This window comes from Cyanistes caeruleus, chromosome 10 (genome assembly GCF_971803275.1).
Source record: "Cyanistes caeruleus chromosome 10, bCyaCae1.hap1.1, whole genome shotgun sequence".
NCBI lineage: Eukaryota > Metazoa > Chordata > Aves > Passeriformes > Paridae > Cyanistes > Cyanistes caeruleus.
The window spans coordinates 4,274,512-4,287,156 of NC_141710.1; the positions used below are offsets into that span (position 1 = coordinate 4,274,512).

A 12,645-nucleotide genomic window follows, 5' to 3' on the forward strand; every position below is an offset into this window, starting at 1 on the left:
GAGGAGAGCTCTTCCAGCTGCTCCTCTAGTGACTCCTCTTAGTTACGTCAGGCAGCAGTTTGTTGAGGCCCCTCAATTTGGGATGAAAACCCATCTCACCCACAGCTCACAGGGTTCAGGAAGCTTTTGGAGTTGTAAAATTTCCCAAAGAATCCTAATCTTAGTACTCCAGTTCTTACACGAGAGCAGGACTGATCTAGTGGAGACCAGCCAAGGTAGACAGCTGGATTAAAACCTTTGGTGGGATGAGTTTGTCTTACTCTAGAACCACCCCCAGCCTTTGACCTTCTACCACTATGGTTTTTCAGGTACTTTATGCACATTCTCCCAGCATGCGAGCACTTATGAGGAAGCATCATCCAGGAGTGTAAGGGTCCAAACCACCCCATTGCAGCAGTTTGAAATCAATGTGTTTTCAAAAGTACTTTCACGACTAATTAATTTTCAAGATATTCCTTCTCTTACATGTAAGGACATACTTTTGTGTTAGCTAAAACTGGAGATTTAAGCATTGCTAGGGAAATGTGACAGCAATATTCTCAATGCAAAGTTGATTTATCCAGAATGACTGATACATATTTAACTTCCCAGTAGGCAATAATAATCACACTATTTGTACAATACAGCTTTAACAGTGTCCTCAGGACATGAATATTTAATGCTTCATTTTCAGCCAAAACTCACTGAAATGTAAAAAATTGAAAGATTAAATCATTTAAAATTATTTTATGTAGGAAAAGACTAAAACCAGCCAACAATCCCAGCTACCCAGTTTCCATTTAATCAAGTCTGGCTTCTTAAACAAAGCTCACTTAACCCTGGGATTGCTGTGGCACCTCAGGTTCTCCTGAGCCAACAAGGGACAAAACACATATGAAGACACTGTTCTCTCTTGCTGGCCTACTGAGATTTGTCTCTACCCTGCCCATCTTTGTCTGGAATCAGATTTCTTCATCTGACTCCATGTCCCAAGTACAGGACTCCAGCTGCTCATCCTGTGGGAACTCCACCTCAACGTTGTAAACAAAGTCAGGGTCATCTTTCTTCTTCCTGTTCTTTTCGAAGAGCTCATCCATGATGCTCTTCCTTTTGGCCAGTTCCTTATCATCCAATTTGTTCATATCCTCCTCTGGGTCAATGGTCTCTTCCTGACGAAACTTTTCCAAGCTCTCAGCCAGGCTGTGTCCTTCCAAATGACCTCTCAGCAAACTGTAGAGCTTCTGGAGCTGACGCAGCGAGACCCCTTCCAGGTAGGCCTTGTGCCGAGGGTTGTTCTTCAGCTGCTCAGCAGCCCTGCTGCAGTCTGGGGAGAGCCAACACAGTCACCTGCAGCTGCAACAAACCTCTTCCCACACGCACATCATCTTCCAAACCCTCCCCAGGGGTCTTTCCAAACCCTCCATTGCTCAGGCTGAGATGTAGCTTTGGGCTCCTTGGAGAGACCTTACCCCAGCACAGCCCCTCCCTGCACGCTGCTACAAGGTTTGCAGTGGTTACCAACAATGCTGCTACCAATGGGTTCCTCTCCAAACATCTGGAGGGAGCCAGACAGAAATGAAAGCACCTCACCTGAGAACCTGGAGAAATTCCTGATGGGCATGATGCGCTGGCGAGTCTTGTCCTGGCCGTGGTCTCTGTAGATGAGGATGATGGATGGGGGCTGGAAGCAGATCCCGCACTTCTGTGCGCTGAAGGTCATCGTGGCACCAGCTGTGGCTCCATCAGAGCCCTCAGCAATGCTCCCTGGAAAACAGGGAAAAAGGAAATCAAGTGGGAGAGTCTCTCAGTGCTGGTCTTTTTGTCAGGAGTAGAGTTCAGCAAAATCACAGAATCACAGAGTGGTTTGGGTCAGAAGGGACCTTAAAGCCCAGGGAAATGAATTATGAAATTAAATATCCAAATCTGCTGCAGATCCTGTTTCCCAACTCTGTGGACAGCACTGAGTGCAGGTGTAACTTTTACCTTGGTGTTAAACGAGTGGAAATATGTCAAATGTGATCTCCAACTGCCCTACAGACTGCAATAAGGCAAAGTAACATTTTGCCCCCCCAAAATCAATGTATTTCTCCACACCAAGAAAAATCACATTAATGTTGAAAAGCTACTTTGAGGCAGAACTGGAAACACTGCCTCCTTTGTAAAAAATCACATAGGAAAATCAAACATGCAGTAATGTTTTTAATAGTGACAATTTCCAGTGCCAGGCTGGATGCGATTTGGAGGAACATGATGTAGTGAAAGGTGTCCCTGCCCGTGGCAGAGAGTGAAACGAGAGAAGCTTTAAGGTCCATCCAACCCAGACCATTCTGGGATTCTATGAAGATGAGAAACACAAACGTGAGCAGCTCTTTGGATCTGTGGGAAAGAGCGTTTGGATCTCCTGGTAACCCGGGCTGAGCCCTCGCTGCCGGAGTGACCGGCGGCTTCCAGCGCTTCGGCAGCACAGCTGGCTGGGGTTTAGGGCCGTGCCCGGTGCCCTTCAGAGCCGCTTTTCTGCCGCGAGGGGGGCACGGCCGAGGCCCGAACTCTGAGCACGAAGGGCAGCAGGACAGGGCCGGCTTGGTCCCTCTTGCCTCTCCCAGAATGGGCCAGCCTGGAAGGGACCACAGCGGTCACTGGGTGCCACCTCCGTGCTCCAGCAGTCCTTGAGTACATAGCACACAGTGTGTCCAGACAGCTCTGGAATATCTCCGGTGAGGGGGACTCCACACCCTCTCTGGGATCTGTCCAGGGCTCAGGCACTACCCAGAAAGTTCTTCCTCGTGTCCAGGTGGAACTTGCTGGGGTCAGTTCCTGCCCTTTCCTCCTGGTCCCTGCTCGGAGCCCTCCCTGCTCACAGGGACACCCAGGGCTGAGGGCCCCTCTCAGCTGGGGCTCCTCTCGAGGCTGAGCAGCCCCAGCTCCCTCAGCCTTTCCTGGGCACAGAGACGCTCCAGGCCCTTCAGCATCTCTGCTGGCCCCGCTCCAGGAGCTCCCTGTCTCCCTTACACTCTCGGCCTCACCTCGGGCAGCGCAGAAAGCCTCTTCTTCTTCTTCCTCCTGCTCCAGCTCCTCCCCCGGCCCGGTCCCACCTCCCTGGGCGGTTGCCATGGTTCCGCCGGCGCCGCCGAGCCCCAGTGGCAAAGGCCCCCTCCGCAGAAGGTCCCCTAAGGGCTGGCCTCACCAATGCCTGTCGGACATGGCGCATCGGAGCAAGGGGCGGGCGGGCCCCGCGCGGTCAGGCGGCGCTGAGGACAGCCCGCGCGGGGCCGTGCGGAGCGAGCCGCCATGGCGGGCGGGCGGCGGGGGCCGATGCGGGTCGGGGCCGGGCTGGGCGCGCTGCTCTGCGCCCTCCGTGAGTGCCCGCGGGGAACCGCGCCGGGAAGGGATGGCAGGGCCCGGCCCCTCTACTCCGGAGACAGGCTGAGAGAGAGGCTCCGGAGAGCTGGGGGTGTTCCGCCTGGAGAAGACAAGGAGACCTTAGAACCCCTCCCAGTGACTAAAGGGGCTCCGAGAGGGCTGGACAGGGATTTTGCACAAGGGATGGAGTGAGGAGACAAGGGGGAATGGCTGTACACTGCCAGAGGGCAGGGTTAGATGGGTTACCGGGACGGAATTTTTCCCTGTGAGGGTGGTGAGGTTCTAGCACAGTTACCCAGAGCAGCTGGGGCTGGAAGTGTTCAAGGACAGACCTGGAGCACCCTGGTCTTGGGGAAGGCGTCCCTGCCCGAAGCAGAGGGCTGGAAAAAGATGGGCTTTAAGGTCTCTTCCAACCCAAACCACCCTATGACTCTGGATTTGGGAAGTATGGCTCGGCAACCTCTTCTGCTTTTTGATCAGAGTCAAATATTGCTTCCCTTCTTTTGGGAGAGGGTTTGCAGTTGAGACGTTCATGAGTTATAAAACTGCACTTGTTGAAGCTGGCAGCCCCTGTGATTACTGTGCTGTTACACTGTTGGCTTTGTGTCACCGTAGATGTGCAGGCAGCCTGTCGGGACACCACTGTCACACAGGAGCTACTGAAAGAGGGCTTTCACAGGTGAGTCCTCACCCTGCTCTCCATCAGCATAACGTGCCACGGGATTTTCTGTTGGAAGGAGCTTCTCTTCTTTTCATGTGCGTTTGTATCAAGTCCCTGGGCCATGATCCCTGGGCATATGTCAGGAATGTATTAACAGGATCAAGGGATTAACAAGCTGTAGTGGAGGGAAGATGGGAGGCCCCTTTCTAAAACTTTAGTGGAAGGTATTGGTGGTTCTGAGACATTAACAAATTTTGGTTTTGGCCGTGGCTGTGGAGTTGAGCTGAAGAGGGCTGGATATCGAAGAGTGATCGGAATTGCGTGCACACAGTGTGAGAGCTGCCTCTCATCTCATCTGAGAAACATCTCTCGGGGGTCTTGTGCCGACTTTTAAGTGGGGATGTAAATTTTTTGCTCCTGTTGCCATTTGAAGGGACCTGCTGGTGAAGGTAGAGCTCGGGGAGGATGCAGGAGGATGTGCAGTAGCAGCGCAAATGCGTCTGCCGCCGGGAATCTACGTGGATCCCTATGAGCTGGCAACGCTGCAGCAGCACAATCAAACAAAGGTAATGGCCCCAACGCCAGGAGATCTGGCAGTGAGTCAGGTAAGGACTCAGGGAGACCAGACTCAGTAATGTCTGGTCATTTTCTGGCTTGTTGAAGCAAGGTGATTAATTCCTGGAAGGAAGTGCCAAACAATATAATCTTTCTGGTGTCTCCTTGTAACTCAGCTCGCTCAGCAATCCCTGGCCCTGTGCTGCTGATACTCTCACACACAGGTGATGTACCAGGGAGATGCTGCTCCTCTCTTAGCCCCAGGTGAGCAGCTTTAAAAGGTTTGGGTTCAGAAGGTGGAAGGGAAACCCCCAAAGAGGTGCTGGTGAACTCTAAGTCACATGCTATGTGTTTGGACTCAGCAGCTTCCCAGCTTCGTTTTCACCCTAGCTTTTTGTGCTGCTTTCCAGTCTTTGCTTCACATTTTGCTTCACATTATAAAGATGTGCAAAGGCTCTGGCTTTAATCTGCTTAGGTCTTAGCTTGTCTAAAACATGGCTGTGGGCAGCTCCTGCCCTTGGCATGCCTGAGGTGAAGGTCTGGCCTTGCTGACACGCATCCTTGAGCTGACACCTCACGAGTTTAGCTGTAGCCATAGTGACACTGAACTTTTCACACATAGGAGCCACTCAGTCTTGAAAAGGTATTTTGGAAGGCTGGAATTCCCAATTTAATCATCTTGACCATAAAATCGAGCTCAGTGTCGGAATGAGGGAAATGGTTTTTGATTTCCATCACAACCACAGCCATATCTCCCTGCTTGCAGGCAGTGTTATTTCCTGATGTCATTGATGTGGAGGCTCCCGAGTACTTGGCCAGGGATCTTCTCCTGCTGCTGTTCCTGGAGCCAGACTCGCGCTGTTCCCGCTGTTTCCGCGCTGCCGTGCCCGTGCACGCGCGCTACCACCGGCCGGCCGAGGGGACACGGGAAGCCTTGGCTGTTCTGGAGAGCCCAGAGGTGCTGCTCTGCTGCTGCCACAGTGAGATTCTCATTGATGCTCTGGGGCAATCCTGAGCTTGGAATCTGGTTGTGCTTGAGATGGAAATCTTGGTTGTTGCATGAACGTAAACAGAAAGCATGCCCTGATGAAGACCTCATTGTGTTCCTCCCTGAGTGGTGCTGCCTGGCCAAAGGCAGGAGGTTGTCAGAGTCTGATCTGTGTTGTGCTGCTGCCATTGTACCCCTGTGCTGCTTGGGCTCTTCCAGCTGGAAGATATGGCAGTTGTCATGGTCCATGGTTGTCACAATCCCAGCAGGCCCTGGTTTGCCAAAGGTCCCCTGCTCTGACCGCTTCTCCCTTGGCAGCTGGAGCTCTGGAGGCAGTATTTAATAGCCATTGTCACCCATTTAGAATAATCAAAGTAATCTAGCACTCTCTTGCTGCATTCCCTTTATGTAAAGGGGGAATGTAGGAAACTGCCTTTAGCTTGGAATGGTTGGAGTCTCAAACTCTGATGAAACAAGAACCTGATATCCACTACAATTAATATTTCAAGTTATGTGAACAATGAAATCCTGTATTTTTGTTCCAAATTTTGTGCCCCTTCACAAAATCATTCCTGCCAAGACAAGCACACTAATGATTTTCAGCTCCTTTTTCTTTACTTGTGCATCATTTGAGCAATGATTTTCTGGGATAAGCATAGGGACAGGCAGGAGTACCCTCTCACTTAACAAAGGGGTGTTAAGTCTTCCTAGGTTTCTGCCATGTTTACTAGTTATGAGAGGAAAACATTCATTATTAATGATTAATGGGAAAGGATTTAAAGTATCTTTAAAGGGAGATCTTTTATGTGCTGACAGGAGGCCAAGAGAAACAGCCTTATTTATTTTGGGGACTTACTTATTTTTGGGGAAAGTCTAACTGCATGGCTAAAGTTGAGGAGTCTGCACACTAACCAGGAATTCTCTGCCTTGTTAAGAACAGAAAGGCCAAGATACCACACAGGTGAGATTCTTTCTTGGATACCTGCTGTATCTGGAAGGGAAGAGTTGTAGAGTTCACAGCAAGGACTGCCCAGCATCACTTTGACCATGCAGAGGTGTTTCACCACTTGGCTCCCAGGGAATAGTTTCTATCGAGCTGTTGTGAGGGAAAAGATCCCATATTTGGAAAAAAAACTTGGAGGCCAGATTGCTTATCCTGCCTGGCTCCTGGTGATGCAGGAATGCCTTCCCTAGGTCACCTGACTGCAGAGTGCTGGGAACCTGCTGAAGTGGACACTCCCTGCCCATCTGACACCTCCAGTCCCTGTCAGTGGCACAGCGCAAAACACAGACCTGTGAGTTCTTCCTCTGGTTCTTTTTAACAACTGCTGACTTTTTTCTGTGATTAACACCTTTTAAAGCACAGGAATTAATCATTGAAAGACTAGCTGTGTGGGTCCCCCTTTGTTAGGCTCCTTTCTTCCTTTCTGACTGGCTAATAGTGGGGGTCATATTGCCCTTCTACTGTGTTTACAGTGACTCTCTGCTCTCCTGACCTTTTTTTCCCCCTTACTAGTTTACTTGGAATCCTAGGGTATAATTGGCACTGGTCAAATTAAGAAAAATCTTTACAACATTGGTGCTTCAGAGGAGTAGCAAGGTGGAAGATGATGATCTAACTAAAGTAACGGTAAAACTGCAAAGATTTAAGGAGTAGCATCCTAAAAAAAGGCCACTTCTATTTACTTGGTTGTTACCTGTTTGGGTGAGTGTTTAGGAGGTGAAGTTTCTTACTGTGTTCAAAAACAAGGAAAGTTGGATCTTCAGTGTGGCCAACAGCTGTCCTTGATGTTCAGAAGTGTACACACTAGTGTAGAGATTCAGAAAATAGACTAATTTATATAATAAAATAATCTGTTGTTGTAACACGTGCCTTCCTATATTTAAGATACCTGCAGACTGCTGGGACATCTGTCACTATTGTCCATAAACATTTTGCAGCTTCCTGTATCCATGAAAAACCAAAGAGTTGTTCACTTTGGAGAAATCTGTCTCCTTAGTGACCTGAGCTCACTTTGGGAGCTGCTCTCCCTGCATTCAGTGTACCCTCCGTGGCTGGAGTAGGAGCAGAGATACAGGGATACAGATCCATTTCCTGAGCTGTGCAGTGCAGCTGTGGCTGTGAATTAAAGGGGCTGTCCCATCCTGGTTCTGATACTGACTCTCAGAAGAAGCTTTAGCCAAGGGCCAATTAAATCAAGGTCTGGTTCCTAATCCTCTCAGTTGCAATCAAAAAGAACCAGCTGGTCAAATGCGTGTTACACATTTATTTTTCTTTGTAGGCATATGAGGAATTGATGCTGAGAGTTCCTGTGGGGCTCAGGGAGCACAGTTCCCTGGTGTGTGCCCTGACCCTGCTCACCATGGGGCTCTGCTCTGGCCTCATCCTAGCTGCTGCCTGCAAGTATGGACACTTCTCACAGTGACCTGAGGAAATATGGAATGTCTGACCTCCATCAAGCAAACCTAACTGGATATTGCACTGAATTCCTGAATGGGTCCTACTCCACTGTTATTTATGTCTTAGGGGGCGTGAGGGTCCCACAATGTATTATAGTTCCTTTGGCTCATAATGCTTACAAATGCTTTCCACAGCCCAGAAGACATTTTGAGGGTGTTGTCAATATCCAAAGCAGATGGAGAGGAGGAAAAAGCATCAAAAAGCTGAAAGCACTGCTGTGTGCAATGAGGCAACAGTCAGGAGAGGATTTGGGCCTCCTATTCCCTCCTCCTGGCTTGTTTGCAACACAGTGCTGCCTCTTGCAGACCTGTTTGTATTTCTTGACTCAGGGATTGGTTATTAAAGGTATGAAAAACATTAATAATGAGTCATTAAATTTTCTGAATTTTAAGCTTGTTGTGCAGATGGGTTTTGTATGAATTTGTGCATTCTGTGCCTACCTGGGACATGTTAGTAATCTCTCCCATCCTAATAACTGTGAAGGATTGGCTGCTCTTGGCCAGATTGGAATCACAGAGTCATTAAGATTAGAAAAGCCCTCTGAGATCATTGAGTCCAAGCATTTCCCCAGTGCTGCCAAAGCCACTCCCAAGCCTTGTCCCCAAGTGCCACATCCTCATCTGTTAAATCCCTCCAGGGATGGGGGCTCCACCACTGCCCTGGGCAGCTGTGCCAGGGCTCAACAGCCCTTTCCAAGAGGAACCTTTCCCAATATCCAACCTGAACCTCCCCTGGCACAGCCTGAGGCTGTTTCCTCTTGTCCTGTCCCTTGTTTCCTGGGAGAAGAGCCCAAACCTCACCTGGCTCCACCTCCTGTTAGGAGTTGTGGAGAGACAGAAGGTTCCCCTGAGCCTCCTTTTCTCCAGGCTGAGCAATTGGTCAGATTTGAAAGAGTTTAGAAAATCTGAAGAAATTTCACCTCATTTCATGAATGGAAAGAGACCCTTGGAAGATGAAAGTGAGGGACGGGATAGTGACTAGAAGCAAATATTTAGAAGATCTACATTCAGTCTCCGGGACAGTTGATAAATAGAAGGAAATGGAGGGGAAATTACCTAATGGAAAATCCGAGAGGCTCTGGAGCAGCAGAGCTCGGGTGCTATCTCCAGTTGTCAGTAGGTGGCACTGGGAGCTCATGGTAACCCCCGTGTGGAGAAAATAGATTTTATTCCCAATAAACCTCGAGCAAATTAGTCAAGGCAGGTAATCTGTGTGTGTGTGTGTGTGTGTGTGTGTGTGTGTGAGGGGCTGAATGAAAATCCCTTCCAGGGGCTCGGTGTGCAGCCTTCCATCAATGTCCAGCTGTTGCCTCAGGGTCCCTTGGGCATCTTTTTCCTGCTGGAATTCAGCAGACTGAATTCCTTGTGACTACTTCCAGGGCAGGTTGGAAACAATCAAAAAGTGATTTGGGCTATTCAACCCTGTCAGCACTGCCAGCAGCACTGTGTCACTTGTCTCCAAAGTGGGATGTTTAATTCCCAGAGCTGAGTTTGTTCCTGTCCTCTGTATTACACAGGTGACTCTGTATTACAGCCTGACCATGGAATGGGAACATCCCAGATTGCCAGAGCTGAGGGACAGGACTTCATTGCCTGTTTTTTAACACCAGTTGAAAATCAAAGATTGAATCCCTCAGCTAAATCAATCTCCCTGACAAAACCTAGGGAAAGGGAATGGGAACATCCTCTGGGCAAATGAGAAAAAATATTGCAGGTGGAAAAAATATGGAAATAAAGTATATATCAAGATTGCTCTCCATCACCTTTTCAACTGAACATAATTGATTCTGATTAATGTAAAATATGAGAGGAAGGGCAGAGTTTCACAAGGGTGGTTTTTGTTGTGGCACATATTTGCTGTTTTTAAATCCAGGGCACTTGTGTTATAAATATGGCAGACACATTTTTCCTTACAAGCTGTAAATAAGTTTGATAACCATAGCAGTGTTAATTACAAAGGAATTTGCCAGTGAATTTCTCTCTCAGAGCAGGAACTGATGTCACTAAGCCAACATGAATTCAGCAGGTGTGCCATGCAGGAGGATTCAAGTGCCAGCCCCAGAGGGATCACAGAGGTCAGAGGAAGAGCTGTAAGTCCTGTACAAAAATTCTGACAGTTTTGGAGACAGGAATGAGGTGTTCAGTTGGACACAAACACCCCCATCTTTAATATGTGTAATGACTGAATCAGAGCAGGGAAAGAAAAGGGGATGAGGTGTTAAAGGTTGTGTTGGGAATTAAGGCTTTCTGAATCACAAAGAAATGGGTATAACAAAAAAACCCCAAAAAACCAAAACCAAAACAAAACCCACAAAAAACCCTTCCTAGCTTATTTAAAAAGCTGTTCCTGGGGAAGGAGACAGAAGGGTGGGAGGGGAGTCAGGATTCTGCAAACTGAGCTGAGAGGGGTTGGAGGTAGGAGGCCAAGGCAGCACAGAGAGGTGAGGAGGGATGGGGAGTAAAGCTGAGAGAAGGATGAAGCCACAAACCTTCTGTGGATTCTCCAGGGGTGTTGAAGAGGTGAATTAGCAGTGGATAGGCTGAGTCAGAAAGGGAAAGGAGCAAACATGGAAAGAGAAGTGAAAGGATGGCTGTGCCTGTGGGAGATTGGAGTGGAACCACCTCAGCACCACAGCAGGGTCACTTGGGAATGCCATTCCTGGAAAACGGGCACATCTGCAGGGAGAAGTGTTGTGTGGCTCTGCAGAGCTTCTGAAGGAGCAGACAGCCAACAGGTGTGGGCTGAAACCTACAAGCTGGAAATTCAGATGTGCCTGGACCTGCACAGAGGATTGAGGTGTCCATGGATCCTTTCCCCCAAGAGCTGGGGAAGAGGAGCTGCCTGGTGTGTGTCCTGCTCCTTCTGAGAGGAAAATCGGATCTTGCTTCAAACCTGGGCAGACAGAGGAGGTGAAATGCAGCCCCCAGGGCAGGTGGAAGCTTGGAGAAATCATATGGAAGATTAAAAGGATCACAGGAATTTTGGGGGAGGAGCCTTGAGGCTGCTTTCCCAGCTGTGTTCCTACTGAATTTCTTGGAAGCTGCATATCCAACTGGGGCTTGTGCCACTGGAAGTGGCAGCACGGAGAGCTGCTCTGTGTCCTGCTGCTGTCACCAGTGATGAGACCCCTGTGCCAGCTGGGCTCTGAGAAGCACTTGGCAAATTGGTGAGAGGAGGGTTAATTTTTTCTCAGTTGTGTCCATACAGAAGATACAAAATGAGCCTCTGCCAGTGCAAAAGGAAGAGAGAGTCAAGCACAGAGAAGCTGTGGCTGCCCCATCCCTGGCAGTGTCCAAGGCCAGGTTGGATGGAGCTTGGAACAACCTGGGACAGTGGAAGGTGCCCCTGCCCATGGCAGGGATGGAACTGGATGGGCTTTAGGGTCCCTTCCACACTCCTGTGGAAGTGTCCTTGAGCCAGGACAGACCTGGAGGAGACACTCAGCCATAGCTGGAAGCCCCCGTGTGGGGCCAAACCAGTTTTCTTTGCAAAATAAAGCATTGAGGAAATAAACTCTAATTTAAGCATCACAAGGTGGAAGCAAGGGTGGAGGAGAGCCAGTTTAGATGAATGCTAGATTTCATGCTGGATTTTTTATAATGGTGGACTTTACCTCCTGCAGCTGGTTATTGTCCACAGCCAGAGAAAATGAAGAGATCCAACTGGCCTAGAAAAGAGAAATGTTATACATATAATACATATTTTTATATATAACATATATAATAAAACAATATATATTATATAATAAATGTTATTTGCAATATATCTTTATACTTATAATAAATATTACAATATTAATAGTGTAATATATTATGCATAACTTTCATTACATATAAGATGTATATTATATCTAATATTTACATTAAATATATGTATTTTATAGATTGAATACATATTATATCACACATAATATATATATGTAATGTTTATTACAAAATACATCATCATATAATTATTATTTATGTATATAATATATATATAATTTTTTTAATGCTTCAGGCTCTTCTATTTTTCTTTGACTCTGAGAAATAGAATTTTTTATATATAAAATATATAAAAAATATATATAAAGTATATTATATATATTAATAATAAATAAAAATATATTTATATAGACATATAATTTATATATAATAATATATAATTTAATATATATAAAATATATTTATACATAAAATATATAAAGAGATAACCATAAAAACTATATACATTTTGTAGGCATAAAAGACATTCCCATCAGCAAAGAACGGACTACAACTCCCATCATGCCCCGCGGTGACGCATTTTCCGGCGCTCGGCGGGCGGTGCCCCCGCGGCAATGCTCCGCCCCGCCCCTGCGGGCTGTGGCCACGCGCGGCGGTTCCGCTTCCCCTCCGGCCCCACCGCCGCCGCCGCCCCGCCGGGTCCCGGTCCCGCCTCCGCCGCCCCGCTCAGCCCCGCTCCGTCCGTCCCGCCGTCCGTCCGCCGAGGCGGCGGCGCCGCCCCACCCGGTGAGTCCGCTCACACCTGCCAGCCGCGCCCCCGCCCTTTGTACGGTCCCGGCCGGGCCGGGCCCGCGGCGGGCGCGCCCGGGGCGTGGATCGCCCCTCGCTCCTTCCCTCGTTCTCCCCTCGCTCCCTCCGGCCCGGCCCCGCTGTCCCC

General features: G+C 48.4%; 3 protein-coding genes across 4 annotated transcripts in view; 2 read left to right on the forward strand and 1 right to left on the reverse strand.

Annotated features, from left to right (window-relative positions):
• Nucleotides 1–627: 627 nt before the first annotated feature.
• On the reverse strand, nucleotides 628–3,290 carry CEP19 (centrosomal protein 19). Its single transcript, XM_023933457.2, has 3 exons — nucleotides 3,003–3,290; nucleotides 1,570–1,743; nucleotides 628–1,303 (listed from the first exon to the last, which is right to left on the reverse strand). The coding sequence occupies exons 1-3, from the start codon at nucleotides 3,088–3,090 to the stop codon at nucleotides 942–944; spliced, it is 624 nt and encodes a 207-aa protein (XP_023789225.2). The 5' UTR covers nucleotides 3,091–3,290; the 3' UTR covers nucleotides 628–941.
• PIGX (phosphatidylinositol glycan anchor biosynthesis class X) lies at nucleotides 3,238–8,395 on the forward strand. The gene is made up of 6 exons (XM_023933456.2): nucleotides 3,238–3,334; nucleotides 3,955–4,018; nucleotides 4,434–4,566; nucleotides 5,322–5,535; nucleotides 6,738–6,838; nucleotides 7,826–8,395. The coding sequence occupies exons 1-6, from the start codon at nucleotides 3,268–3,270 to the stop codon at nucleotides 7,967–7,969; spliced, it is 723 nt and encodes a 240-aa protein (XP_023789224.2). The 5' UTR covers nucleotides 3,238–3,267; the 3' UTR covers nucleotides 7,970–8,395.
• Nucleotides 8,396–9,989: 1,594 nt separating this feature from the next.
• The window catches only part of PAK2 (p21 (RAC1) activated kinase 2), a 44,395-nt gene continuing 41,739 nt past the window's right edge, over nucleotides 9,990–12,645 (forward strand). The window contains exons 1-2 of one of the 2 annotated variants that reach the window (XM_086843211.1): nucleotides 9,990–10,093; nucleotides 12,223–12,494. The gene's annotated coding sequence lies outside the window, so the exon portion shown is untranslated. Of the gene's footprint in view, nucleotides 10,094–12,222; nucleotides 12,495–12,645 lie in introns of those variants that run through there. The other variant, XR_015274218.1, reaches the window with a different exon arrangement.

Bases quoted from the DNA above. Each gene is read 5' to 3' on its own strand.
- CEP19 (XM_023933457.2), bottom strand. From the start codon at position 3,090: ATGGCAACCGCCCAGGGAGGTGGGACCGGGCCGGGGGAGGAGCTGGAG. The intron at 1,744-3,002 runs GTGAGGCCGAGA...CCTGTTTTCCAG, and splicing joins GGCTTTCTGCGCTGCCCGAG to GGAGCATTGCTGAGGGCTCT. The intron at 1,304-1,569 runs GTGAGGTGCTTT...GGCTCTCCCCAG, and splicing joins GAATTTCTCCAGGTTCTCAG to ACTGCAGCAGGGCTGCTGAG.
- PIGX (XM_023933456.2), top strand. From the start codon at position 3,268: ATGGCGGGCGGGCGGCGGGGGCCGATGCGGGTCGGGGCCGGGCTGGGC. The intron at 3,335-3,954 runs GTGAGTGCCCGC...GTGTCACCGTAG, and splicing joins CGCGCTGCTCTGCGCCCTCC to ATGTGCAGGCAGCCTGTCGG. The intron at 6,839-7,825 runs GTGAGTTCTTCC...TTTTCTTTGTAG, and splicing joins ACAGCGCAAAACACAGACCT to GCATATGAGGAATTGATGCT.